We start from the raw sequence: 25,430 nt of genomic DNA, 5'->3' as shown, positions 1-25,430 counted from the left end.
TTTTGGTGTGGGTTTTGGAACCGCTGCTCTCCCTCGAGCAGCAATAACAGGCTCAAAAGGTGGTATTTTGGAGCAAGTGGCTTGGGGCTGCTCTGCCCTGCTTTCCAGTGAGTGAGAGCAGGTGAAACTGGGAGGTTTGGGCTGAAAGGGGGTTTCTTTACACACCTGTGAATGAAGGGTGGGTTTCTTGCTGCAGGATGTTATGGGTAAAACTGTTGTCTGGGCTCACAAATCTGAATGAAGGCATGAATGAAGGGTGGGTTTCTTGCTGCAGGATGCTACGGGTAAAACTGTTGCCTGGGCTCACAAATCCAAATGAAGGTGTTCGTTAGCAGGGTTGTTTTCTTTTCTGTGACTCCTGAGCAGCTCCTGGGTGTTGGAGCCCCAGTAGAGCCCAGTTTGCTGCTGTGGCTGGGGCACCATGCTGAGCTTGGAGGATGTGCTGCCTTTGCCAGGTGGTTTGGAGCCAACCACCAGGTGGTTTGGAACCAACCACCTCCCCGGCTGTAGCCTCCGTCCTCTCTTAAATTTGCTCCCTGTTTTTGTTGCTGGTGATGGGGTGGTGGGTGATGGGTGCCCTGGTGTGGGTGGCTGGTCTGGGATGTCCTTGGGGCAGGGTGGTGCTGAGGACACTAGTCCCTCCCGTGCCATAGTGCTTTCTATGTCTGGCACCATTGATGGCCACCTCTGTCCCCTGGAGCCTCCCCGTCCCCGCTGCCTCTCATCCGGTGCTGCCCACGTTCCCCAAAATTGTAGGTTGTGAAGCTTTCCTTATTTGCTGTGGGGTGGCAAAGTGTTGTGGGAAGGGTTGAGCTGAGTTCCCTTCAGACTTTCTGCTGGCTAAAAACTTGCATTGGGGAAAAAAAAAAAAGGGAAAAGAGAGCCTGGAGCCAGACACAGGGTCAAAAAACTCCCTGGAGAGCTGCCCCAAAGGATCACGGCTTCTCCGTCTCTTCAGCAATCAGCAGCCCGTGCCAAAGCTGGTGTCTCCTGCTGTGCCACGATGTCTCCTGATGAGCACGAGCATCATGGTATTTCCCCCGTGGGAGAGGAGAGCATTTCCGTGGGCAGAGCAGAGCCCAGGTGTCTCTGTCACAGCCCCAGCTCCCCACTGTCCCCACCATCACGCTGCCTGGTAGCACCAGCTGGTTTCCATGCTCATACCAGTAAACTGGAGGCAGCATCCAGTTGTCTGCATGGCTGGGACAAGACAGCAGCCTTCCTGAAGGTGTGGGGGTTTGCTTTGCTTTCACAGTTCCTCAGACAGCAGCCTTCCTGAAGGTGTGGGGGTTGGCTTTGCTTTCACAGTTCCTACGCAGAGGAGGAGAAGGAGGAGGAGGAGGACATGATGAAGGAGGACACCACAGAGGAGGAGGAAGAGGAGGAGGAGGACGTGATGGAGCAGAGCTGCTCTGAGCTGGCCCTGCATGGAAGATGTAGGATGCGGGAGGGAGTGGGCATGGAGCGTGCAGGCAGCTCCACTTTGGGGCAGGGTGGAGGATCTGCCAGTGTTTGTCGTGGTTGGGAAACTCTGCCAGTGGGGTTTTGGGTCTGCAAGTGCGTGGAAAAACCTGAGGAGCATCTCTGAAAGGAGGTGACCCATAGCTGTGCCATGGCTGCGGAAGGCAGTGCAGGACAGGAGGGTCCTAGAAGGGATGAGGGACATTCCTGGTCCTGCTGGGGTGCTCCTCTGCTCCGGAGCTGCCTCCTGCGAGGGTTGGGTTTGCTCTGTGGGATGCCAGGCTGGGAGAAGGGATTTGTCTGGCCCCATCCCACCCAAGTCTGCATCCATCCCCTTCATCGGCAGCCGGGTGGGAGCAGGGAGAGTTCACTCGGGTGCTTGGTTTCGGTGCTGAGCATCGTTGGTGGAGCTGGGGCTGGCCATGACCAGCCTGGAAGGAGGTGACCCATAGCTGTGCCATGGCTGTTGAGGGCAGTGCAGGACAGGGGGGCCCTAGAAGGGATGGGGGACATTCCTGGTCCTGCTGGGGTGTTCCTCTGCTCCGGAGCTGCCTCCTGCGAGGGTTGGGTTTGCTCTGTGGGATGCCAGGCTGGGAGAAGGGATTTGTCTGGCCCCATCCCACCCAAGTCTGCATCCATCCCCTTCATCGGCAGCCGGGTGGGAGCAGGGAGAGTTCACTCGGGTGCTTGGTTTCGGTGCTGAGCATCGTTGGTGGAGCTGGGGCTGGCCATGACCAGCCTGGTGCTCGGTGGCCTCTGTGGCCACGTTTCAAAGGTTTCTCCACAAGCGGCGGCTGGGAGATGGTTGGGAAGAGTCTGGATTTGGCAGGAGCAAAAAAAAAGACCATCAGTGCCCTGGGGAACTGGTTCCTCCATAGCCCATTGGCTTGAGGGCTGTGGTCAGGGAGGCTGGAAGCCACTTTCAGTGCATCAGGGGCCAGACCAAGCACTGCTCCTAGTGCCACGGACACCAGTGGGGGTCAAGTCAGCCCTGAATTCCCTGTAAATAAGTGAAAAAAAGTGTATTTGGGTCAAGTGTAGAAGGTGCCCTTGTTGACGTGTGTTGAGCTCATGTTGGTTGTCCCATCCTGGCTCCAGCCTCACCAGGAGCAGCTCCCCGCGTTCCGTGCACAGGGGTTTTTGCAAGGGGAGAAGGTGGAAGCTCTGGGGCGGTGTGAGGACTCAGCTGGTGCTAAAACTTTCCCATTCCTTCAGAACTCAGCAGGGACCGGGGTGGTGGGGGCCATCTGATGCCCTCTTCTGCCCTGCTTCAAACAAAGGGGCCGTGGGCTGAGCTGCCTGCGGGGTGCGGGGGCAGCCCAAAACCCTTAGCCTATAATTTCCTACCTCCAGCTTTTCTCTTTTTAGAGTAAAATGATATTTTGTGCTTTTCTGGCCCGGGAGCTGCCCTCTCCAGTCTGGACAGCTTCCTCCGAGCACCGTCCCACCGTGGGGCTGCTGCCCAGCATCACCATTGCCCAGTGCTGCACAGCCCTGATGTGACACCCTGGAGCTGAGCACCCTGACACCGACTCCTGGGGCTGGTTCCAGGGCTTTTCCAACAGGCTATTAATTATTTTTTCAAAGCTGGGTTAGGAGATAAGTGGAAAAGGGTGTCCCATTGCTGACCCCTGCTGCTAACGGCCGCCGTGGTGCTCGCAGCACAGCATTTTTTTTCTATTCCTAGAACCAAAAGGCCAGCGTTGGGCTCCTTGTGGACCCCAGGAGGTCTCATCCTGCCCAAGCGCTGGTACTTGGCTCCAGTGGGTCACGGCACTGATGCTGCATCATCCCACAAGTGCTTAAATAACTCCCCGATGCTGGTGGTGGATTGCAGCACCCCTCGCTGCGTGCGGGAAGGGGAGAGCGATGGACGGGCTGGGAGATGCCATGGGATGGTGCTGGCACCTGGGAATGGGTGTTTGATGGCTCATTAGCTGGTCTCCAGGTCCAGGTCAGGACCAAGCCAGCTCCAGTTGGAGAAACACCAGCACAGTTCAAGGAGGTGGCGTTTCAGCCACCAACACTGGCCCCATCTGAGTTTTTCCTTATTTTTTTTCCGCTCGCCGTGATTTGAAAAATATTTTCTGAGAAATGAAACATTTCTCCTTCCAATGGCTGCCCCTTTTTTCTGCCGCACGTGCACAGGGTCTGCTCCCCAGAGATCGCCCTGCGGACGGGCTGCGCTTGTGTTTATTTGAGGTCATGGCTGATGTCATGCCGGCTGGGGAACGGGACTTTTCCAGCATTTTTTCTGGAGCCAGGTTGCTGCTGAAGCTCTGAAATGAAACGGGGGGTGTCCTCCTTCCTCCGTTTCTCTTTGCCTTTCAGAGAGGAGTCGGGAATGTTCCCTGAGCTGAGATGTTTGTTGCTCGAATGTGCCTGTAACACCCGAGCTGGGGCAGGGTGAGGGTGCGGGGGAATAGGAAATGAAAACCTTTTCAGCCCAAAAAAATTCCTACAATGGCAAAAAACCAAAGCAAACCAAAGCTAAATATAGCGGGGCCCGTGAGTTCGCTTTGACTTCTGGTGAATGCTTGTGGCAGAAAAAAAGAAAAATAATGTTGCTTTTAAAACAACAACAAAAAACCCCAACAAAAGTCGCCTTGTTGATGTGCAGCTTTGGGCAGCTTTTTGCTGGGGCAAGAAGCAGCTGCGCGAAGCCCCAGGGGTGGCTTTTTAGCTTAGAAAGAAGCATTTGAAGGAATAAAGTTGTGTTGTGTTTTTTTTTTTTTTAAAAAAATGACACGTCAGCTGGAGCGACGTGTCCCAGTGCGATGTTCACTGGTTTTCACAGGTTTTGAGATGGGTTCCCGTGCTGGGGTGGCCCTTGGTGATGCTGGGGAGTTGCCGTGGGGATGCGGGGTCGGGCCGTGGCCGTGGGCAGGACCCTGGGACCGTGCAGGGAGCCGGGATTGAGCTCAGCCTTCCTCCCCTCCGCAGCTGCACTAGTGCTGGATCTGCTGGCAGTGATTCCACTCGCTCCCTTCCCACCTCCCAGCACCCGGGCTGGGGTTTCGGGGGGTCCCCGGGCGACGGTCCGTGTTTGCTGGGGCCGTGCCACGGGATCAGCGGCTGCGTGCCAGTGTTTTCCATCATGCCATGGGAGACCTTCCCCCCGAAGTTCTTGTTTGCTCCGAAGATTATTTTTTTTAACGGGTTCCCCAAATACACATAAAAATGATGGATATGCTCTCGGTTTCCCCGCTCTGTTTTCCTCCGCCCGGAGCAGATGGACGGTGCTGGAGCCCTTGGCGTGGGCTCCTGCAGGGCTGGTTGTGATGCCTCGGGATGCTGCAGCCAGGTGCTGCCCATGGGACCTCTGTTTTGAGTGGTTCTGGTGATGCTCTTAGAGGAGGCAAGCTCTAAGGGGCTCCTGTGGAGCTGGTTGTGATGCCTCAGGATGCTGCAGGCGGGTGCTGGTGATGGGAGCTCCATTTTGGGTGGTTCTGGTGATGCTCTTAGAGCAGGTGAGCTCTAAGGGGCTGCTGTGGAGCTGGTTGTGATGCCTCGTGACACTGCAGCCGGGTGCTGTTCATGGGACCTCCATTTTGGGTGGCTCTAGTGATGCTCATAGAGCAGGTGAGCTCTTTGTGCTGGCTCCGATGCCCAAAAGCGACTCGCTAGTACTTTGTGGGGATGCCACACGGGGCAAACACCCATCGTGTCACCCTGCCCGGAGCCCGTCACCCCGAGGACAGGCGTTGGGGCAAACCCCTGGGTTATTTCCACAGGGGAGCAGTGATCCCCAGCCTGCTGGGTGCCCCACACAGGGATGCACCCTGAAACCTGCTGTGCACGGAAAGGGAGCCAGGATGCTCTGGCAGGGCTGGGGGTGACACGCACCCCGAGGACAGGCGTTGGGGCAAACCCCGGGGTTATTTCCACAGGGGAACGGTGATCCCCAGCCTGCTGGGTGCCCCGCACAGGGATGCACCCCGAAACCTGCTGTGCACAGAAAGGGAGCCAGGATGCTCTGGCAGGGCTGGGGGTGACACGTGGCACTGAATTTCACTGAATTTTTAGAGTTGGAAGGGACCATAGAGATCATCTAGTCCAACTCCCCTGCTGAAGCAGGATTGCCCAGAGCTTGTCAGAGCATGTTACTCAGGAGCATCCAGGTGGGGCTTGAAAATCTCCAAAGAAGGGGACTCCACACCCTCCCTGGGCAGCCTCTTCCAGGGCTCTGCCACCCTCACCCCAAAGAAGTTCTTCCTCAGATTGGAGTGGAACTTCCCATGGTCCAGCTTGTGCCCGTTGCCCCTCGTCCTCTCACTGGGAACCACTGCAAAGAGTCTGGCTCCCTCCTCCTTCAACCCACCCTTGAGATACTTGTCAGCATTGATAAGGTCTCCCCTCAGCCTTCTCTTCTCCAGACTAAAGAGTCCCAGCTCTCTCAGCCTTTCTTCATAAGGGAGATGCTCCAATCCTTGAACCATCAATGTAGAGTCCCCAGCGATGCTTTAACCCCTTTCCCTGTGGTTTTTTCCCCAGACTCCAAAGTCTTCCTCATCTACAACGCAGGCGCGCAGGGCTGCCTGGAGACGAAGGACTCTCTGGTGAGACTGGCCAAGGGCTGTAATGCCAGTGCCCCGGCCCAGCAGTGGAAATGGGTCTCGAGGAACCGCCTCTTCAACGTGGGGGCCATGCAGTGCCTGGGGGTGTCGTGGCACGGGGGCAACGCCACAGCGGGGCTGCACCCCTTGGCCACCTACGAGTGCGACCGCGAGTCCGTCAACATGCGCTGGAGCTGCCGCGGCCTCGGGGAGCAGCTCTCCCAGCACCTCAGCGCCCGCCCGGCCAACTCCTCCGTGGACAGGGGGGACCAGGCCCGTGGCTCGCAGTGGAGGACGTACGGCACCGAGGAGGACCTGTGCTCCGTGCCATACTCTGGTAACACCTCACTGGGCGTTAGTATTACCCTGTAGTACCCAAACCAGCCCCAAAATGCAGCCTGAGGCCTGTGGTGGGTCATCCTTGGGGAGCTTGGCTGCAAAAGCAGGCAGAATTGGTGCAGCCCCAGGGAGGAGGCAGCCCCTGCACTGAGCCAACCTGCCCCCTCACCCCAAACCTCCCTCCAGCCCCTCCCCATAGATGCAGCCTCAAGCAAAGGCTCCTCTTTCCCTGCAGAGATTTACACCATCCAGGGCAACTCGCACGGGAAGCCCTGCACCATCCCCTTCAAGTACGACAACCAGTGGTTTCACGAGTGCACCAGCACGGGGCGGGAGGACGGCCATCTCTGGTGTGCCACCACCCAGGACTACGGCAAGGACGAGCGGTGGGGCTTCTGCCCCATAAAGAGTAAGTGCGAGGGACACATCCCATGGGGAAAAGCAGAAACCCTGTGTTCATCCATCCCTCTTGGGGGTTTTCCTGCCTCTCCCCTTCCCTCTTGGCTCATCCCTCCTCCTGTGAGCAGCCTGTGCTGCCAGAGCAGCCCCACTGCCTTCTCCTTATCTTGATTTTGGGGGTTATTTGGGGTTTTTGGAGCCGTGGATGGGGCTGTGATGGGTGCTCACTGTGCTCATCCCCACAGGCAACGACTGCGAGACCTTCTGGGACAAGGACCACCTCACCAACAGCTGCTACCAGTTCAACTTCCAGTCGACGCTGTCGTGGCGGGAGGCCTGGAATAGCTGTGAGCAGCAAGGGGCCAACCTGCTCAGCATCACCGAGATCCACGAGCAGACCTACATCAATGGTGAGACAATGGCAGCCTGGATCTGCAACCATCCTCCTCACCCAGGGTGGAGCTGGTGGCACCATGGCCATCGCCAGGGCCAGGTTGCTCTGCCTGCCCCAGGTGGTTGGTTTGGGGATGGTGATGGGCTGGGGGTTGAATTGGGGCTGGGGGGACTGATCTTGCCCCTGTGTCGGTCCCAGGGCTGCTGACCGGGTACAGCTCCACACTCTGGATTGGACTCAACGACCTGGACATCAATGGAGGCTGGCAGTGGTCGGACAACTCGCCCCTCAAATACCTCAACTGGGAGAGCGGTGAGCTGGGGGCCGGTTACGGTGGTGCTGGGTGGGCTGGGGAACAGTCTGTGACCACTGGAGGTGGCCCCATGGCAGGGAGGTGGCCTGGGCTGCTGTGGGATGTCCCCTCGCTGCCTGGGGTTGGAGAGTCTTGTGGGTCTGTGGGGCAGCCTGGGACATCTGTGGAGCTGGATGGGGGATGCTGAGTGCTGGAGGCGGAATTGTCCCTCTGCAGGCCTTCAGTAGCCCTGTGGGTAACCTGGGTTGAGCGCCCTTGTCTGGAGGGTCATTGCATCCCAGCTCGGTGCTGGAGCACAGCTGAGGAGTGGTCCCCAGCTACAGGTGCCCATCTCTACCTCTGGGGTGCTCAGGGGGCAGAAGAACCCATTGTGAGGGCTGCTCTCTGGTCATGCCCGGTGGTGTCACCCAGAGGCACTTGTGGGGACAGTGATACCCTTGGAGGAGGTTTGGGGACAGGCGAGAACAGTCCAGGTCTGGTACCATGTCCCCCACCTCTGGGGTGCTCGGGGGGCAGAAGAACCCATTGCAAGGGCTGCTCTGATCATGCCTGCTGGTGTCACCCAGAGGCACTCGTGGGGACAGTGATACCCTTGGAGGAGGTTTGGGGACAGGCGAGAACAGTCCAGGTCTGGTACCATGTCCCCCACAACAACTGCCGTACAATATTTGTAGGTAAAATAGTGCTGCTCCAGGTCCTTGTGCCTCAAGGCACAATAAATAATCCTGGGTGTGTGGGATAATGTCTTCATCGTGCAAAATAAGGAAATAAATAGGTCTTTACTGGTGTTGGAGCAGGGAGAGCTGCCTCCTGCCTGCGTGGGCAGCGTTGGTGGCTCTGCCCCAGCTCCTCAGCAGCGTGTCCCCTCCTCACCTCGCTTCCCAGACCAGCCCGACAACCCCAGCGAGGAGAACTGCGGGGTGATCCGCACCGAGTCCTCCGGGGGCTGGCAGAACCGCGACTGCGGCATCGCCCTCCCCTACGTCTGCAAGAAGAAGCCCAACGCCACCGCCGACCCCTTCCTGACGGGTGAGCAGGGGGAAGGAGCAGCACCGGGAATGGGTAATGCCGTATCCCATCCCGGCACGGTCAGGGGACAGAGCAGATTGTGGAGATACCCATGGTGTCCCCAACTTGCTGGTGCCCTGGACATGCAGAGCCCTGGTCCAGCTCCCCAGAGCTGCCTAGATTTGGAAAAGGTCCTCCCCGAGGAGCACCCTCTGAGAAGTGCTCGGTGCAATCATGGGTTGAGCAGGAGGGGAGGGTTGTGGTTTAACCCCAGCCGGCACCTAAACCTCCCCCAGCTGCTCGGTCACTCACCCCTGGTGGGATGGGGGAGAGAATAGGAAGAGTAAAAGTGAGAAAACTCACGGGTTGAGATAAACTCAGTTTGATAAGTAAAGCAAAAGCCACACACACAAGCAAAGCAAAGCAAGGACTTCATTCCCCACTCCCCATGGACCAGCGGGTGTTCAGGCACCCCCAGGAGAGTGGGGCTCCATCAGCGTAACGGTGATTTGAGAAGACAAATTGCCCACATTCTAATCGTCACCCCCGTTCCTCCTTCTTCCCCCAGCTTTATAGACCGAGCATGACGCCGTATGGCATGGAATAGCCCTTGGGTCAGTTGGGGTCAGCTGTCCCAGCTGTGTCCCCTCCCAGCTTCTTGTGCCCCCCTCCCAAGCCCACTCGCTGGTGGGGTGGTGTGAGGAGCAGAAGAAACCTTGACTCTGTGCAAGCGCTGCTCAGCAGTAACTAAAACATCCCTGTGTTATCAACGCTGCGTCCAGCACAAATCCAAAACATACCCCCATAGTAGCTACTATGAACAAAATTAACTCTGTCCCAGCCAAAACCAGCACAGGGAGGAATCGAGAGGAGCAGGAGGTCCCCAGGGGACGGTGCTCTCTGCTCTGCTCTCGCTCCTCGGCAAACAAAAGGGAGTTTGTTTTGTCCCTGGAGCTCTAAAGCCACCACTGCCTGCACCTTGCTGTTCTGCATTACTTTTTGGCCATAGCCTTTCCGCTGTTGCTTTGGCTTGGTCTCCTGAGCACCCCATGGGACTGTGTTCCTTGCCTGTGGTCCTCTCCCTGCCAAGGAGAGGGCTGGAGAGCGGGACAGGAGCCCTCAGGCTGCTTTGTGTCCTGCCAGACTCGTGGTCGGAGGTGAAGGTGGACTGCGAGCCCAGCTGGCAGCCCTTCCAGTCCAACTGCTACCGCCTGGTGGGAGAGAAGAAGAGCTGGCAGGAGGCGAAGAAGACCTGCCTGCGGAGCGGGGGGGACCTGGTCAGCATCCACACCCTCTCCGAGCTGGAGTTCGTCACCAAGCAGGTCAAGCAAGGTAAGGGGGGAGCCTACTGTCCCCCCAGCACCCTTCCCCTCTGATTGTGGGGTCTGTGGAGAGGTCAGTTCTGTGTGATGGAGGCTGAGTTGATTCACGGCCAAGAAGGGAGCGGAGCCCCCAGGCTGGGGGGGGAGGTGTTCCTTGGAGGAGCCCGTGCTCCAGACACATCCTCCATCCAACAAATGTACGAGCCATTCCCAGGAGCCTGCACTGCTGGGCAAGGAAATACACAGCTGCAGCTGGGAATGGCACTGGTCCCAGCTGGTTAATGTAGAAAAAGATGGGAAAAAATGTCCTGCTGGCCTTGCTGGAGGAGGTTGCACGTCTTGGTGCTAAATCTGCCCAAGACACACGTGTCCCCTGCAGGAGGTCAAGTGAAGGGGGAATTTCTTGCCTACAGCATCCCAGGTTGCTCTTTTGAGTTCTGGCTTCACCCGGGTGTAACTGGGTTGAAGTCTCCCACATTGGGATGTGTCGGAGCTGGGAAGGTATTTGGGAAGTTTCAGCCCCAGCAATCGTGCCTGGTGGAAACAGGGGGGCACCCGTGCCACCATCCTCTGGACCCTGTTTGTGCCACCCCTCATTAGGGTCACCTTCAGCTTGGGTTATGCTATTTCCATATGAATGCAGCCTGTGTGGCCAAATGACACACTCCTGCGAGTCCCCAGCCCGTCCCTGCTCTGCAGAGGAAGAGCCTGGCAGCAAAACCCACCACGGGGACATCAGGGCATCCAGACTTCAGTGGGGACTGGGAAGGGGCTGGAGGCTGAAGGGGGTTAATGCCAAGGGAGGCAGGAGCTGTAGAAGGTTGGAGGACGGAGGGTGACGTGCTGGTGGTCCCAGGCCAGGAGAGATGGGGGTAGGGTGGGAGGGAGTGGGTGAAAACCGGTAGCTTACTGGACCTGAGCCCACGGGTCTGGAATTTTCCTGCTGCCAGCACCTCTCCAAAAACTGCTGGCAAATGTTGCTGTGTTTCCCTCACTGTGGGTCCTTCCTTGTGGGCAGGAGCTGCCCTGCCTTCTCCTGCCCCTCTCCTGCCCCTCTCCTGCCCACCCTGCCCTCTTCTGCCTGCTGGCAGGGCCGGGGTTAGAGGCTGAGCCCTGTGGTGCCTGCACGGGGTTCAGGGAGATGCTTTGCAGAGCTGTGGTCCCATCACATGGTCTCCTGTCACCCGGTGGGTTCCTGCAAGGTTTCAGGCAGGCAGAGGGGGTTTCTCCCCCTGACCCCCCTGTCTCGGCAGACGTGGAGGAGCTCTGGATCGGCCTAAATGACCTCAAGCTGCAGATGAACTTTGAGTGGTCGGATGGGACGCCCGTGAGGTTCACCTACTGGCACCCCTTCGAGCCCAACAACTTCCGCGACAGCCTGGAAGACTGCGTGACCATCTGGGGACCGGTGAGAGCCCAGGGCAGGGGGTTCATCCTGCACCTCCACAGAGAGTGCTGTAGCATCCTCATGGCTGGGGAAGGAACACCTCAGGGAGCATCTCCTGCTGGGGTTGGATGTGTCCTCATCCCAGCTGTTGGGGTGGATCCAGCACAGCATCCTTGGGGATTTGGTGTTGGGAAGGAAAGCCTGTGGACCCAGCGTGGGGGTGGATGGGCTGGGGAGTTCATGGGGCTGGCGGCTGGGATCAATCCTGCTCTTCTCCCCACCGTGCAGGAAGGGAGGTGGAACGACAGCCCCTGCAACCAGACCCTGCCCTCCATCTGCAAAAAGCCCGGCCGGGTGAGCCAGGAGAAGGAGGAGGATGACCACGGGTGCCGAAAGGTGAGGGGGACCTGGGGCAGGAGGTGGCTCTGGCTGCTCCACAGCTCTGCCTGATGCTCAGGGCTTCAGGGTTGTGGGGGCCCTCTCCCCAAAACCATTTCAGGGAGCTCTGGTGAGCAGTAGGTCTGTGCCTGGGGCTGCTCAGCCCTTTGCTTCTGTGGTTGCATGAGGCCACGGGAAGAAATTGGGACAAAACGCCTGTCTCCATCGTCCAAGATCCTCCCCCTCGGGCTGGTTTGCTTGCCAGCAGGGATGCTCTTTTTTTTTTATCCCCACTTGCCTCTCTCTGTGCCAAAACCCGGCAGCAAAGCTGCTCCGTGCAGGAGCCTGGCAGGACAGAGGCGGCTGCGTTCTCTGGGCAAGATACGGGCGTTTTGGGGACACGGCCGCCAAACCAGCAGGTTTTCACCCAGACCAGGCTCTGCCTCAGTTTCCCCAACTGTCGAGCAGGGCTGAGGCTGCCCCATTCCCACGCTTGCTGGGGAGTTGCTTTTGTGCCTCTTTGCAAAGTTTTTGAGCGGTGAGCCTGGCATCGCCGCCGCTCTTGAACCTCTCCCAGCGTGTCACAGCCAGCCAGCTCGCGCTCAGACTAGCAAGCAGCCCCTCTGGGCCAGCTCCCGGAGGTGCTGCCGGGCTCCTCTGAGGTCTTTACCCCGTCGAGACAAACCCCAGCAGCCTCTTGGCTTTGCGGGAGCTCAGGGGGGAGCAGGGCAACCGGGCAAGCTGGCACTCCAGCCAGATTCCAGAGGAGCCCCGCTGTTGGTGGGTGCTGGGGATGAGGTGTTTGGTGGCAACGTGCCACCACCACCACCCACCTGCGTGTCCCGAGGACTTACGGGATGTCCCCATGCAGATTTAACTCCCTCCTGCCTCTCCAGCCACAGTCTGACTCTGGCCCGGAGTGCCCAGCAAGAGAGATGCACCCACTGGGAAACAAACTGGGAATGATCAATGAACTGAGGAAAGGCCTTTTCCCGTCCTTCCTCCCCCTCCTCATCCTCACCAGGGCCATTTGCCACCCAGGTGCAGAGGTTGAGGGAGAGGAGGTGGCATCTTGGTCAGAGGATGATCAGCTCCTTTCCAGCCACTGTGCTGGTTTCCCTTGGTGGCTTTGCTGCTTTTTCTCCCCCTTTCCAAAACTCCTTTATTTTTGGAACAGCCAGGAAGGAAGCAGTGGGGGATGAAGGTTTGGATGACGGGGAAGGCAGAGCCAGAGAGGGATGCAGGGGCATGCCAGGCTCAGGGGCTGGAGGCAGCAGTTGGGCTTGATGGTCCCATCCTGAGCCCTTTTTGGATCACAGGGACTTGCTGTGGTGCTCAGAGCATGGGAGAGCACCCCTGTGGTGTTAGTGCTGCTCAGACCCAGGGCTGGCTGGGGAACCCTCTGGGGACATCCAGGCCCTTCTGGGGACATGGGGGACCTGCATTCTCCCAGCCAGGTCCCTTCCCCAGCTGCTCAGGGGTGTCCATGCTGTTCCCAGTAGGACCAACCTGGGGCAGGGGCTGCAGGTGGGTCCATACCTGGGTTTGCTGACTTTGGGGAAAGGCTGCAGGAGCAGGAACTTGGGGAAAAAAATGGGATTCAGGGTAATTTTCCTCTTGGTGTCCCAAAGCTGCTCTCCTGCTCCCCTCCCCACTGTGCTGATGATGCTGCAGATGGCACGTGTCCCCCACTGTCCCTCCCGTGGCTGGGGGTGAAACCCCAGTGATGCTTCCTACCGGGCCGGGAGGGTCTCAGAGCCTGTGGCCACTTGTCCCCGGGGCTGAGCCCCCTCACCCTTCCCACCCCAGCTTGCTCTTCCATCCTGTGTGTGTCCCCTCTCCCAGATGAGCCCCCCTCGTCCCTCCCCGTGTCGCTGCCGGCCCCGGGGCCGCCCCGCTCCCTGCTCTGGCAGAAAACAGGCACTATTGTGTCTCTGGCCCCGGAGAGGCTCCAACATCAACAAGGCGGGGGATTAAAGCGGGGCTGCGGTGGGACTGGAGCTGGATTGGGCCCCGGGGCGGATAGAGGAGGATTGTGCTCCCCTCCCCGCGCCCCGGCCGGGCTGGACGTTGGCCGGGAGAGCCGTTTCCCCGGCTTTGAAGCCGCCTGGGTGTTTGTTTTCCTTGCAGCCATGTCCTCTGGGCCCGGGGGCTTGTTAGAGCTCAAAGCTGAGCGGGGTCGAGCCGGGGCGGCCGGGGGCAGGAGACCTCCCAGGAGAAGGGACGTGGGACATTGCTCTCACCCCGCCCCGGGTTGGCTCCTGTCCTTCTTTGGGAGGGCTGGGGCGAGCAGTGGTGGACGTCCCCTGTCACCCGTCCCCAGGGCTGGAAGTGGCACAGCCCCTCCTGCTTCTGGCTGGGTGAGGACCGTGTCCCCTACAGCGACGCCCGCAAGATGTGCTCCGACTACGGCTCCACGCTGGTCACCATCACCAACAGGTCAGTGCCACGCCAGCCATGGTGGGTTTTGCCCCTAAATGAGTCACAGAATCACATGGGGTTGGAAGGGACCTCTGGAGATCATCTCCTCCAACCCCCTGCCAGAGCAGGTCCACCCAGAGCAGGAACATGTCCAGGTGGGGTTTGAATGTCTCCAGAGAAGGAGACCCCACCACCTCTCTGGGCAGCCTCTTCCAGGGCTCTGCCACCCTCAAAGTGAAGAAGTTCCTCCTCATGTTGAGATGGAACTTCTTATATTCAAGTTTGTGCCCATTTCCTCTTGTCCTGTCCCTGGGCACCACTGAAAAAAGACCAGCCTCATCCTCCTGACACCCACCCTTTAAGTATTTATAGGAGTTGAGTCCCCAAGGAGGGGGGTGACCCCATAGTGGGGCTTTGCTCATGGTCCATGTGCGGATTGGGGTGGCATGGGCTGCTCGGCATCTCAATGCTTGCAGCATCGCCCACTCTCACCATCCCTCCAGGTTCGAGCAGGCCTATGTCAGCAGCCTCATCTACGGCTGGGACGGGGAGTATTTCTGGACGGCGCTGCAGGACATCAACGAGACGGGGGCTTTCCGCTGGCTGAGTGGTGACGAGGTCATGTACACCCACTGGAACCGCGACCAGCCCGGTAAGGGGGCAGCCGTGGGTGGGATGGGGATGTCCCTTCCATGGGGACGTCCCTTCCATGCTTGGTGGGTGCTGGCTCTGCCACCCGGCACGGTCCGACCCTAAGGCTGGCGTCCTCCCCGCTCCCGTGAGCGCTCCAGGTTACAACAAGGGTGGCTGCGTGGCCCTGGCCACCGGCAGCTCCATGGGGCTGTGGGAGGTGAAGAACTGCAGCACCTTCAAGGCCAAGTACATCTGCCGGCAGAACCTGGGCACCCCGGTCAACCCCGAGCTGCCCGGTCCCTACCCCACGCCCAGCCTCACCGCCCCCTGCCCCCCGGGATGGAGCTCCGACTCCAAACTCCGACACTGCTACAAGGTGAGGGGTGCTGGGGGGGCTTGTCCTGGCTGTTTTGGGGGTGCACGTGCCTCCCCACTGGTGCAGGGGGGTGGGAAGGAGCGTGTTTTGGTGCTTCTGAAGGGCAGTCTGGACCCCACAAGCTTGGTTTGGGCTAGGTGGTGGCAGCGTGCACCAGGTGGCAAGTCACAGGTGATGGGACAAGAGGAAATGGTCTCAAGTTGGGCCAGGGGAGGTTCAGATTGGGGACTAGGAATAATTTCTTCACTGAAAGGGTTATCAAGCCTTGGAATGGGCTGCCCAGGGAAGGGGTTGAAGCACCATCCCTGGAGGTGTTCAAAAGCTGGGTTGACATAGTGCTGGGGGAGATGGTTTAGTGATGGTTTTTATCAGAATTAGGTTGATGGTTGGACTAGATGATCTTGAAGGTCCCTTCCAACCCAGATGATTCTATGCTGCTGTGGGGTGGGGGTGATGCTCTGCTCCTCTCCCGGTGCTGAGCCCCCTCCGCTGCCGGTTCCTCCTTCCCCAGGTGTTCAACTTTGAGAAGCTGCAAGAGAAGAAGACGTGGATCGCGGCGCAGGAGTTTTGCCGGGAGCTGGGGGCCCAGCTCCTCAGCCTGGGCAGCTACGAGGAGGAGCACTTCGTCGCCAACACCCTGAACAAGATTTTTGGGTGAGAGGCTGGGTGTCCCGCTGCCCGAGATCACTTGGCACGAGCCCACAGCCTTCTCCATGGATACATGGACAGGGTGTGGATGTGGGTTGTGGGTTGAAGGAGGAGGGAGCCAGACTCTTTTCAGTGGTTCCCAGTGAGAGGACGAGGGGCAACGGGCACAAGTTGGAACAGAAGAGGTTCCACTCAAATATGAGGAGAAACTTCTTCACAGTGAGGGTGCCAGAGCCCTGGAACAGGCTGCCCAGGGAGGGCGTGGAGTCACCTTTTTGGAGATTTTCAAGACCCGCCTGGATGCTCCTGAGTAACATGCTCTGACAAGCTCTAGGCAATCCTGCTTCAGCAGGGGAGTTGGACTAGATGATCTCTATGGTCCCTTCCAACTCTAAAAATTCAGTGAAATTCAGTGGCTCTCTGAGCACAGACTTGTGTGTGGAAGGTGCATGAGATACCATGGCTGCACCGAAGAGGGGATGTGGGAGAAGTGCAGGAAATTCAGTGTAATTCAGGGATGGAGCTTGGGTTTAAAACTCCATCAGCCCTGAGCTGATGTGCCGTTATCCAAGCTCCTACCTTTGGGTGTTGTGGGGACAGCAGGCTTTGAAAGCCAACAGAAAAAGCCCAGGTTATAAATATATATTTGTATATAAATGTAAAAAGCTCTGGTTTGGATGGGGGAGTGTGTTCTCACCCTCCCCTTGGCTCCCCGCAGGGAGTCGGAGCCGGAGCTCCACGAGCAGCACTGGTTCTGGATCGGCCTGAACCGGCGGGACCCTGCGGGGGACAGGAGCTGGCGGTGGAGCGACGGGCTGGGGGTGAGTCCTGGGGGGGGATTGTGTTGATATGAACCCCCTTTGCATTTGGGGTGAAGGGGGCAGGGGTGGGGGGTGGCAAATCCGGCGCTGGTGGAAATGCCCAACAGCGCCCGTCTCTCTCGACCCCCAGTTTTTCTACCACAACTTTGACCGCAGTAACTACGACGACGATGACATCCGGACCTGCGCGGTGCTGGACCTGGCCTCCCTGCAGTGGATGCCCATGCAGTGCGAAGCCCAGCTGGACTGGATCTGCAAACTGCCCAAAGGTACCCACCGAAGAGCTCCCCAAACCCTTCAGCTTTGAATAACCCGGCGGAGGGTGGGCTGTGGGATGGTGGGGCTGGTGCAGTGGGACCCTCCGTCCCCTCCCTTCTGAAAGCTGAGGTTTTATGGGAAGATGAGTCCTAATTCAGGGGGTGGGAGAGGTGCTGCCCATCCTGGGGGGATTTGGGAGGGCATCTCACCTTTGGAGCCCGCGGGCAAGCACCAGCGGGAGCATCCCAGCCCCGCGTCCCACTGATGGCCTCTCCTTGCCCTTTGCCAGGTGCCGACGTGAAGGAGCCTGAGATCACAACCCAAGGTGTGTTGGCCGTGGCCGTGTGTCCGTTCGGTGCAGACCATCCTCCTTGGGTGTCTGCCACCCCATGGCAGTCCCTGTGGGGCATCACAGAATCCCATGGGGTTGGCAGGGACCTCTGGAGATCATCTAGTCCAACACCCCTGCCAGAGCAGGTCCATCCAGAGCAGGTCCCACAGGAACTTGTCCAGGCGGGTGTTGAAGTCTCCAGAGAAGGAGACTCCACCCCACATCCCTGCAGCACTGTCCGGAGGAGGATGGATGCTGTAGGGTCGTAGGAGGGAGGGGAGCCCAGGTGTCCTGCTGCCCTTGCTGCACGGCATGACCATGGGTACCCAGCAGGATCAGGCCCCTCGGCTGGATGCTGGATGCTCTCCCTGCAGGAGAGGGGTGAAGGCAAAGAGCCCAACCCATGGTGGGAGTGAGAGACGGGGTGGTGAGTGCTGGTGGCTGTGGTAGGGGGTGACACAGCCACGGCGTGACACCGGTCCCTGCCTGCAGGCAGCAAAGAGTGGGTGAGGTACCAGGATGCTGAGTACAAGTTCTTCGAGCACCACTCGACGTGGGTGCAGGCACAGCGCATCTGCAGCTGGTTCCAGGCCGAGCTGGCGTCGGTGCACGGCGAGGCCGAGCTGCGCTTCCTGGGACAGAACCTGAAGAAGGTACCAGGGGATGGGGACGGGGACCTCCCCGGGCTCTGCTCCCTCCCTGGCTTCCTCCATCCTTTGCTGGAGGGACATTTTCTGGGGACAGCCTGGCTCTGCTGGGGTGACGCTGGGTGTTGCATGGTGGCAGTAGGTCCCGATGCCTGGGGTGGGTTTGGGGATCAGCAAGGTGATGCTTTTCACCACGGTGCAAGCTGCTGGGGGGGGCTGCCCGGTCCCCGTGCCCAGGGTGGCCATGGCTGTCCCCAAGGACACCCAGTCCCTGCAGGGGACACTGATGTGTCCTCTCTGGGCATGCAGTTCTCCAGGGGCCAGGAGCAGCACTGGTGGATCGGGCTGCACACCTACGAGAACGACGGGAGGTTCAAGTAAGTAGGAGACTGAGTGGCTGTGTCCCTGCATGTCCCTGTGCCACCATCCCCACCTCTCAACACCTACATCTCAGGGGTCTCATCCTGGGGTGCTGGGATGGAGGTTCCTCACCCAAGAGAGGGCAGTGGTGGGGCATGCTCCCAGTTAGGGCATGTGACTGGTCCCGTTCACTAAGGGCTCACCCTCACGCTCCCACGGGTGCCTTTCCCAGGTGGTCTGATGGGTCCCTCCTCAAGTTCGTCTCCTGGGCACCGGGCAAACCCCGGCCCATCAACAAGGACAAGAAGTGCGTGTACATGACGGCCAGCAGAGGTGAGGGCCTGACGCGGCCATCCTGGGGCTCTGGGGGGACCCACAGGCTTGAGCAGAGACACCCCTACCCCAGTGCAGAGGGGGGTCATGCCCAGCCTGTCTCTCCCCACAGAGGACTGGGGGGACCAGAAGTGCCTGACGGCGCTGCCCTACATCTGCAAGCGGAGCAACGGGACGGCGGCGAAGCCTTCCCTCCCCCCACTGCCCGCTCCCACCAGTGGGGGCTGTCCCCGCGGCTGGTTTCCCTTCCTCAGCAAGGTACGGCGGGATGGAGAGGGGACAGCCACCTCCTGTCCTTCCACCAGCCCCACGGAGGAAGGGAGGGGGGCTGAGAAATGGCAGGGTGGAGAGACACCCATGGATGTGTGTTGGGGGAAATGCTGGGGGTGCACAAACAGGGATGCTGGGAGAGGTGTGCTGTGGGGTGGGGATGCAGGAGGGGGTGATGATGGGGATGCACGCACAAGGATGCTGGGAGAGGTTTGCTATGGGGTGGGGATACAGGATGGGGTGATGATGGGGATGCATGCACAGGGATGCTGGGAGAGGTGTGCCGTGGGGTGGGGATGCTGGAGGGGGTGATGATGGGGGTGCATGCACAGGGATTCTGGGAGAGGTTTGCTGTGGGGTCAGGATGCTGGAGGGGGTGATGATGGGGGTGCACACACACGGATGCTGGGAGAGGTGTGCCATGGGGTAGGGATGCAGGATGGGGTGGTGATGGGGGTGCACACACAAGGATGCTGGGAGAGGTTTGCCATGGGGTGGGGATACAGGATGGGGTGGTGATGGAAATGCATGCACAGGGATTCTGGGAGAGGTTTGCTATGGATTGGGGACACAGGATGGGGTCGTGATGGGGATGCACACACAGGGATGCTGGGAGAGGTTTGCCATGGGGTGGGGATACAGGATGGGGTGGTGATGGAAATGCATGCACAGGGATTCTGGGAGAGGTTTGCTATGGATTGGGGACACAGGATGGGGTCGTGATGGGCATGCACACACAGGGATGCTGGGAGAGGTTTGTCATGGGGTGGGAATACAGGATGGGGTGGCGATGGAGATGCATGCACAGGGATGCTGGGAGAGAGGTGTGGGAAGGGGTGGGGGTGCCATCCAGCATGAGGGTACAAAGGGGAGGAGGACCATTGGGGCAGAATGGGGCTGCAGAGAAGGTGGGTGAGTGGGGAGGGTGCAGGGCTCGGGGTGCAGGGGGTGGCTGCACCCCCTGGACCATCCCGTGCCCCTGCCCGTGCAGTGTTTCAGTTTCAACGGCCACGACAAAGCCGAGATAGTGAAGTGGCCGGAGGCGAAGCAGGCGTGCGAGAGCCAGGGCGCCGTCCTGGCCACCATCGCCAGCCCCCTGGAGCAGGGTAGGTTCCTCCACAACCCCCACCAGCCCTGCTGGCCTGGGACCTGCTTGAATCCTCAGCACCTCGCCCCTCACTTGCAGCTTTCATCACGTCCATGCTGCCCAACATCTCCTTCGACCTCTGGATTGGCCTCCACGATGCCCAGAGGGAGTTCCAGTGGGTGGAGGGCGAGCCGCTGCGACACGTCAACTGGGCGCCCGGCGAGCCCTCGGGCTGCAGCGCCTCCAGCCCCCGCGACAAGCCGGTGAGTGAGACCCCCCCAAAGCATCCCCCACCCCCTGGGAAGATCTTATCCCCGTGTCCCACCACGAGGATGGAAGGATTCAACATGCCGGGCCCAGAGAGTGGTGGGGAATGGAGTTAAATCCAGCTGGTGTCCAGTCACGAGTGGTGTCCCCCAGGGCTCGGTACTGGGGCCAATTCTCTTTAACATCTTGATCAATGATCTGGGTGAGGGGATCGAGTGCACCCTCAGTCACTTCGCAGACGACACCAAGCTGGGTGGCAGTGTCAACCTGCTGGAGGGTAGAGAGGCTCTGCAGAAGGGATCTGGACAGGCTGGATGGATGGGCTGAGACCAATGGGATGAGGTTCAACAAGGCCAAGGGCCGGGTCCTGCCCTTGGGTCACACCAACCCCATGGATGATCCAGGCTGGGGGCAGAGTGGCTGGAGCTGCCTGGCAGAAAAGGACCTGGGGGTGTTGGTGGCCTGTGGGCTGAACATGAGCCAGCAGTGTGCCCAGGTGGCCAAGGAGGCCACCAGCATCCTGGCCTGTGTCAGGAACAGCATGGGGAGTAGGGCCCGAGAGGTGATGGTCCCCCTGTACTGGGCACTGGTGAGGCCCCACCTCGGGCTGGGTCCAGTTTTGGGCCCCCTACCATAAAAAAGACATTGAGGTGCTGGAGCGGGTCCAGAGAAGGGCAACAAAGATGGTGAGGGGTCTGGAGAATAAGTCTTATGAGGAGCAGCTGAGGGGGTTCAGTCTGGAGGAAAGGAGGCTGAGGGGAGACCTTCTTGCTCTCTCCAACTCCCCGAAAGGAGGGTGTAGCCAGGGGGGTCGGTCTCTTCTCCCAAGGAACAGGCCATGGGACAAGAGGAAATGGCTTCAAGTTGCCCCAGGGGAGGTTCAGATTGGAGATTAGGAAAAATTTCGACACTGAAAGGGTTCTTAGGCCTTGGAATGGGCTGCCCAGGGAGGTGGTTGAGGCACCATCCCTGGAGGTGTCCAAAAGACCGGTTGATGTAGTGCTGGGAGGTATGGTTTAGTGATGGTGTTGCTTTTTGTTTATTGTGTGGGTGTCTATTTTTGTCAAAGTTAGGTTGACAGTTGGACACGGTGATCTTTAAGGTCCCTTCCAACCTCGAAGATTCTGTGATTCTGTGCCAGGGTGGCTTTCCAAGGGCAGAGTGGGATCCAGCCCTGCAGGGTGGGGGGTCCCTGGGGTGGGGGTGGGATGAGGGTGCAAAGGGTGGTGCTGAGCTCGTGGCTTTGGCCCTGCAGACCAACTGCGTGGTGGTGTGGCACGGCTCGCCCCCCCACTTCACGGGGCGCTGGGACGACCGGAACTGCCTGGAGGAGAAACACGGCTACATCTGCCAGCGGAGCATAGGTAAGGGGGGGACATGGGGGGGACAGCTCAGCCTCTGCTCACTGGGGACCTGCCACCACCCCCCCCCGGCTGCCCCATGCTGTGGTGGGGCTGCAGCTGGGGAGCTTGGGGTGATGGGCTCAGCTTGGGGGGAGCTCAGGGCACTGGGGGAGCTTGGAGAGACAGATTTTGGGGGGGTCCCTGGTCCCAGTGATACGTGGGCCACCCCCAAACCACCCTGGCTCGGTGTGTCACATAGGGACGTGCATGGTGATGGGCAGCACCAAGGTGGGGATGGCACCAGGGTGGCACTGCTCGTCACCCCTGGGGACAAGCCCTCCCCAGTAGCACCGGGATGTCCCCAGGTGCCCATGCCCCATGCGCAGTGCTGCCAGGGACACCCCAGCTTGGGAGGGGATGGACAAGGGGGTGACCCCCTGGGATGCAGGAGTGTCCTCCATGCCCTCTGACCGTGTCTCTTTGCTCCCCCAGACCCGTCCCTGAGCCCCGCGCGGACGCCGTACCCCCCCTCGCCCACCGGCACCCTCTTTTACCACAACAGCACTTACCGCATCCTGCAGAAACCCCTCAGGTGGCACGAGGCGCTGCTGCTCTGCGAGACCCTCAACGCCACCCTGGCCACCATCCCCGACCCCTACAGCCAGGCGTTCCTCACCCAGGCCATCAGCAGCCTGCGGGCCCCGCTCTGGATCGGCTTGGCCAACGATGAGGTGAGGGAAGGGGGCAACCACCCAGGGTGTTGGAGGAGTTCCCCAGGGGTCACGGCATCTCCCCAGCTTCTCCTCCCCTCGTTTCTCCAGGGAGGCCGGAGCTACTCGTGGTTGACGGAGGAGAACGTCTTCTACACCAACTGGCAGGACGGGGAGCCCCAGCAGGTCGCCGGCTGCTCCTACATGGACGTGGACGGGAGCTGGCGCACGGCCGGCTGTGACACCAAGCTGCAGGGGGGCATCTGCCAGCTCCGAGCAGGTTCTTCCCCAGGGTGGGGTGGACACATGGAGGTTTGGTGGGAGGGAGACCACATAGGGAACAACCAAGGGTTGGAGATGGCATCCCACCTGGGACCTTCCAGAGCTCTGGGTGCCCCAACGTGCTGTGGGACCCTGACACCCTCTTCCCCCCACCCACTCCCAATGCACCCTGTGTTCTCCTCAGGTGCCCCCCGCACGCACAAGTGGAGCTACAGTGGCAGCTGCCCCAAGTCACTGGAGGACTCATCCTGGATCCCCTTCCGGGACCACTGCTACACCTTCCACATGGAGATCACCCTGGGGCAGAAGGACGCCATGAGGAGGTGCCAGAAAGGTACTGGGGGGCTGTGGTGACTGGAGGGGGGTGAGGCGTCCTTGGAAATGGAAGAAGATGTGGTCCCCAGGACCTGTAGGTGCATGAATGAGACCACTGTCCTTGCACCCATGTCCAGCCATTTTCTCCTTACTGTTACATGTTGGGGTTCCCCAGCTCCCGTGTGCTTTGTGCACGATTCCTCAGCTTTGTCCTCTCGGGCACTGCTGCTCCTGAGCTCCATCCTCCGAGCTCTGGGCTCTGCCCTGACGCTCTTTCCTCCACAGTTGGTGGCACGGTGTTGTCCATCCAGGACGAGATGGAGAACGTCTTTGTGTGGGAGCACCTCCAGGCGTATGAGGGTCCGTCCAAGGGTGCCTGGCTGGGCATGACCTTCAACCCCAAAGGTACAAGGGAATGAACAAGGTTTTATCTCCCTAATTCCCACTATGAGACCCACCAGGTCTTTGGTGAGTAGAGGAAGCCCTTGGTGGTGGCACCAGTCTGGGGGCCTCATGCCATGGTGTGACCAAGAGCCCTGTTGCCTCAGGCCACGTTGGATGTGCCATGTGGGACTCCTCTGGCTTGGTGGGATGGAAGTGGTGGCTTTCAAACCCAGAGCCTCCTCTGAGGGGCTGGAGCCTGCAGGTTCAGGAAGATGCCCTGCAACCCCAGGTTCTTCCCGTTGCCCCATCACACCTCCCAATCGCCCCATCACACCTCTCCATGCTTTTTGAACTGGGACAAAGATGGGACATCCCCTTCAGCCTCTCCAGACCTAATTCTTCCATTTCCCAGGTGGGACCTTGGTTTGGCATGACAACACCGCCGTGAACTACTCCAACTGGGGCCAGCACGACACGGGGCCCAGCATGCTCAGCCAGAACAGCTGCTACTGGATCCAGAGCAGCAACGGCGTGTGGCGCCTGGGCTCCTGCACCAACGTCACCATGGGGGTCATCTGCAAAATCCCTCGAGGTAAGGCCCCCCCGCTGCTCCCTGAGGCGCCTGGGCTGATGTGGGGTGAGCTGGAGGTCCAGGCAGGGCAGAGATCTGTCCCACTGGTAGCAACAGCCATGTGTTTTGGGCAATTTCAGTGTAGGGGGGTTGTAGGAGCCAGTGCCGGGGTGTGGAAGTGCCCAGTGGGCTCAGTGGTGGGGCTGTGCATGTCTCAGTAGCTGGGTCAGCACCCTGGGACAGGATGAGGCCGGTGGTGGGGCAGGAGCAGAGGATCCCCACAGTTTGCATCACCCAGTGCCTGTGTGGTGCGGTGCTGGGAGTGGCGGAGGATGTGGGGCTGATGGTGCTGGGGAGAGGGGAGGGTGCTGTGGCCGTGGACTCATCTGTCTGTGTTGTCGTTGCAGTGGAGGAGAGCAGCTTTTCCAGGGCAGGTGAGTGCCACCATTGGCCTGGGCACAGCACCAGGACCAGGAACCGGTGCTGGGGGGCCGTGCTGCAGCCCGGCTTGTATTAATAACCAAAGAAGTGGTGTTTGCGGGTGGGAAATGCCATCTCCAGGTGGGTTGGCCCTGGGTTAGGACTCCCCAGCAAGCAGGAGCCACCCCTTCATGGAGGAGCATGTCAGGCCAGCCCCTTGGGCTCTCCTGCCCTTGCCCATGCTGCCTGACCAGGCTCTGGGTGGGGGATGGACCCCACATCTGCTGGTGGGATCTCAAAGATCCATCCCAGGCAGCTGCCAGATGTTCAAACACATCAGGACACATCCCTGGGCTGCCTAGGGAAGAGTGTGGCCAGCAGGTCAAGGGAAGTCATTCTTCCCGTCTACTCTGCACTGGGGAGGCCACAGCTGGAATACTGCGTCCAGTTCTGGGCTCCCCAGTTCAAGAGGGACAGGGAACTGCTGGAGAGAGTCCAGCGAAGGGCAACAAAGATGATTCAAGGATTGGAGCATCTCCCTTATGAGGAGAGACTGAGAGAGCTGGGACTCTTTAGTCTGGAGAAGAGAAGGCTGAAGGGAGACCTTATTAATGCTGACAAGTGTCTCAAGGGTGGGTTGAAGGAGGATGGAGCCAGACTCTTTTCAGTGGTTCCCAGTGAGAGGACGGGGGGCAATGGGCACAAGTTGAACCATGGGAAGTTCCACTCAAATATGAGGAAAAACTTCTTCACAGTGAGGGTGCCAGAGCCCTGGAACAGGCTGCCCAGGGAGGGTGTGGAGTCCCCTTCTCTGGAGATTTTCAAGCCCCGCCTGAATGCTCCTGAGTAACATGCTCTGACAAGCTCTAGGCAATCCTGCTTCAGCAGGGGGGTTGGACTAGATGATCTCTATGGTCCCTTCCAACTCAGTGAAATTCAGGAGTGACACAGAGAGGTTGTCCCCAAAACACCCAAAACAGTCTCCCATCCTGTCCCGCTCCGACCCATCCTGCCCGAGAGCCGCCGTCCGGTTGGAGACCCACCAGCTGAAGCTCCTCTTGGTGGGATGAGAGGTGGGGAGATGTCGGGCTGCCCTTTCACCAGCCTTTTCCCCCTTTCCCCCTCCCCGCAGCCCTGCCGGAGAACACGACGGCCATCGCGGTGGTGGTGCTGTCGACGCTGGCGCTGTGCGCCGTGCTGGCCGTCGCTCTCTACCTGTACAAGCGCCGGCGGAGCGCCGAGAGGGGGGCCTTCGAGAGCGCCCGCTACAGCCGCACCACCTCCAACCCCAGCGAATCCGCCGAGAAGAACATCCTGGTGTCGGACATGGAGATGAACGAGCAGCAGGACTAACGGCAGGGGGGACGCTGGGGGACGGGGACCTGGGGGAGGGAGG

The 25,430-nt window shown here is 59.7% G+C and overlaps 1 protein-coding gene across 1 annotated transcript in view; it reads left to right on the top strand.

Moving 5' to 3' along the window:
• Positions 1-25,404, top strand: part of MRC2 (mannose receptor, C type 2) — a 29,882-nt gene extending 4,478 nt beyond the window's left edge. Inside the window, exons 4-32 of the mRNA XM_014956472.1 lie at positions 5,956-6,354; positions 6,592-6,765; positions 7,001-7,165; positions 7,348-7,461; positions 8,348-8,491; positions 9,614-9,802; positions 11,046-11,200; positions 11,468-11,575; positions 13,881-13,996; positions 14,482-14,630; positions 14,770-14,987; positions 15,499-15,641; positions 16,354-16,456; positions 16,587-16,725; positions 17,004-17,039; positions 17,538-17,698; positions 18,002-18,069; positions 18,285-18,385; positions 18,498-18,643; positions 19,647-19,761; positions 19,842-20,005; positions 21,265-21,373; positions 21,845-22,083; positions 22,174-22,342; positions 22,529-22,678; positions 22,945-23,064; positions 23,456-23,635; positions 24,022-24,048; positions 25,167-25,404. Coding sequence (XP_014811958.1) covers positions 5,956-6,354; positions 6,592-6,765; positions 7,001-7,165; positions 7,348-7,461; positions 8,348-8,491; positions 9,614-9,802; positions 11,046-11,200; positions 11,468-11,575; positions 13,881-13,996; positions 14,482-14,630; positions 14,770-14,987; positions 15,499-15,641; positions 16,354-16,456; positions 16,587-16,725; positions 17,004-17,039; positions 17,538-17,698; positions 18,002-18,069; positions 18,285-18,385; positions 18,498-18,643; positions 19,647-19,761; positions 19,842-20,005; positions 21,265-21,373; positions 21,845-22,083; positions 22,174-22,342; positions 22,529-22,678; positions 22,945-23,064; positions 23,456-23,635; positions 24,022-24,048; positions 25,167-25,387 — 4,322 coding nt within the window. The 3' untranslated portion in view covers positions 25,388-25,404. The remainder of the gene's footprint in view (positions 1-5,955; positions 6,355-6,591; positions 6,766-7,000; positions 7,166-7,347; positions 7,462-8,347; positions 8,492-9,613; positions 9,803-11,045; positions 11,201-11,467; positions 11,576-13,880; positions 13,997-14,481; positions 14,631-14,769; positions 14,988-15,498; positions 15,642-16,353; positions 16,457-16,586; positions 16,726-17,003; positions 17,040-17,537; positions 17,699-18,001; positions 18,070-18,284; positions 18,386-18,497; positions 18,644-19,646; positions 19,762-19,841; positions 20,006-21,264; positions 21,374-21,844; positions 22,084-22,173; positions 22,343-22,528; positions 22,679-22,944; positions 23,065-23,455; positions 23,636-24,021; positions 24,049-25,166) is intronic.
• Positions 25,405-25,430: the final 26 nt, after the last annotated feature.

The sequence above is a fragment of the Calidris pugnax genome, unplaced genomic scaffold, assembly GCF_001431845.1.
Source record: "Calidris pugnax isolate Ruff unplaced genomic scaffold, ASM143184v1 scaffold167, whole genome shotgun sequence".
NCBI lineage: Eukaryota > Metazoa > Chordata > Aves > Charadriiformes > Scolopacidae > Calidris > Calidris pugnax.
The sequence above is the reverse complement of the archived record's forward strand: the minus strand, read 5'-3'. Positions and strand labels throughout refer to the sequence as shown.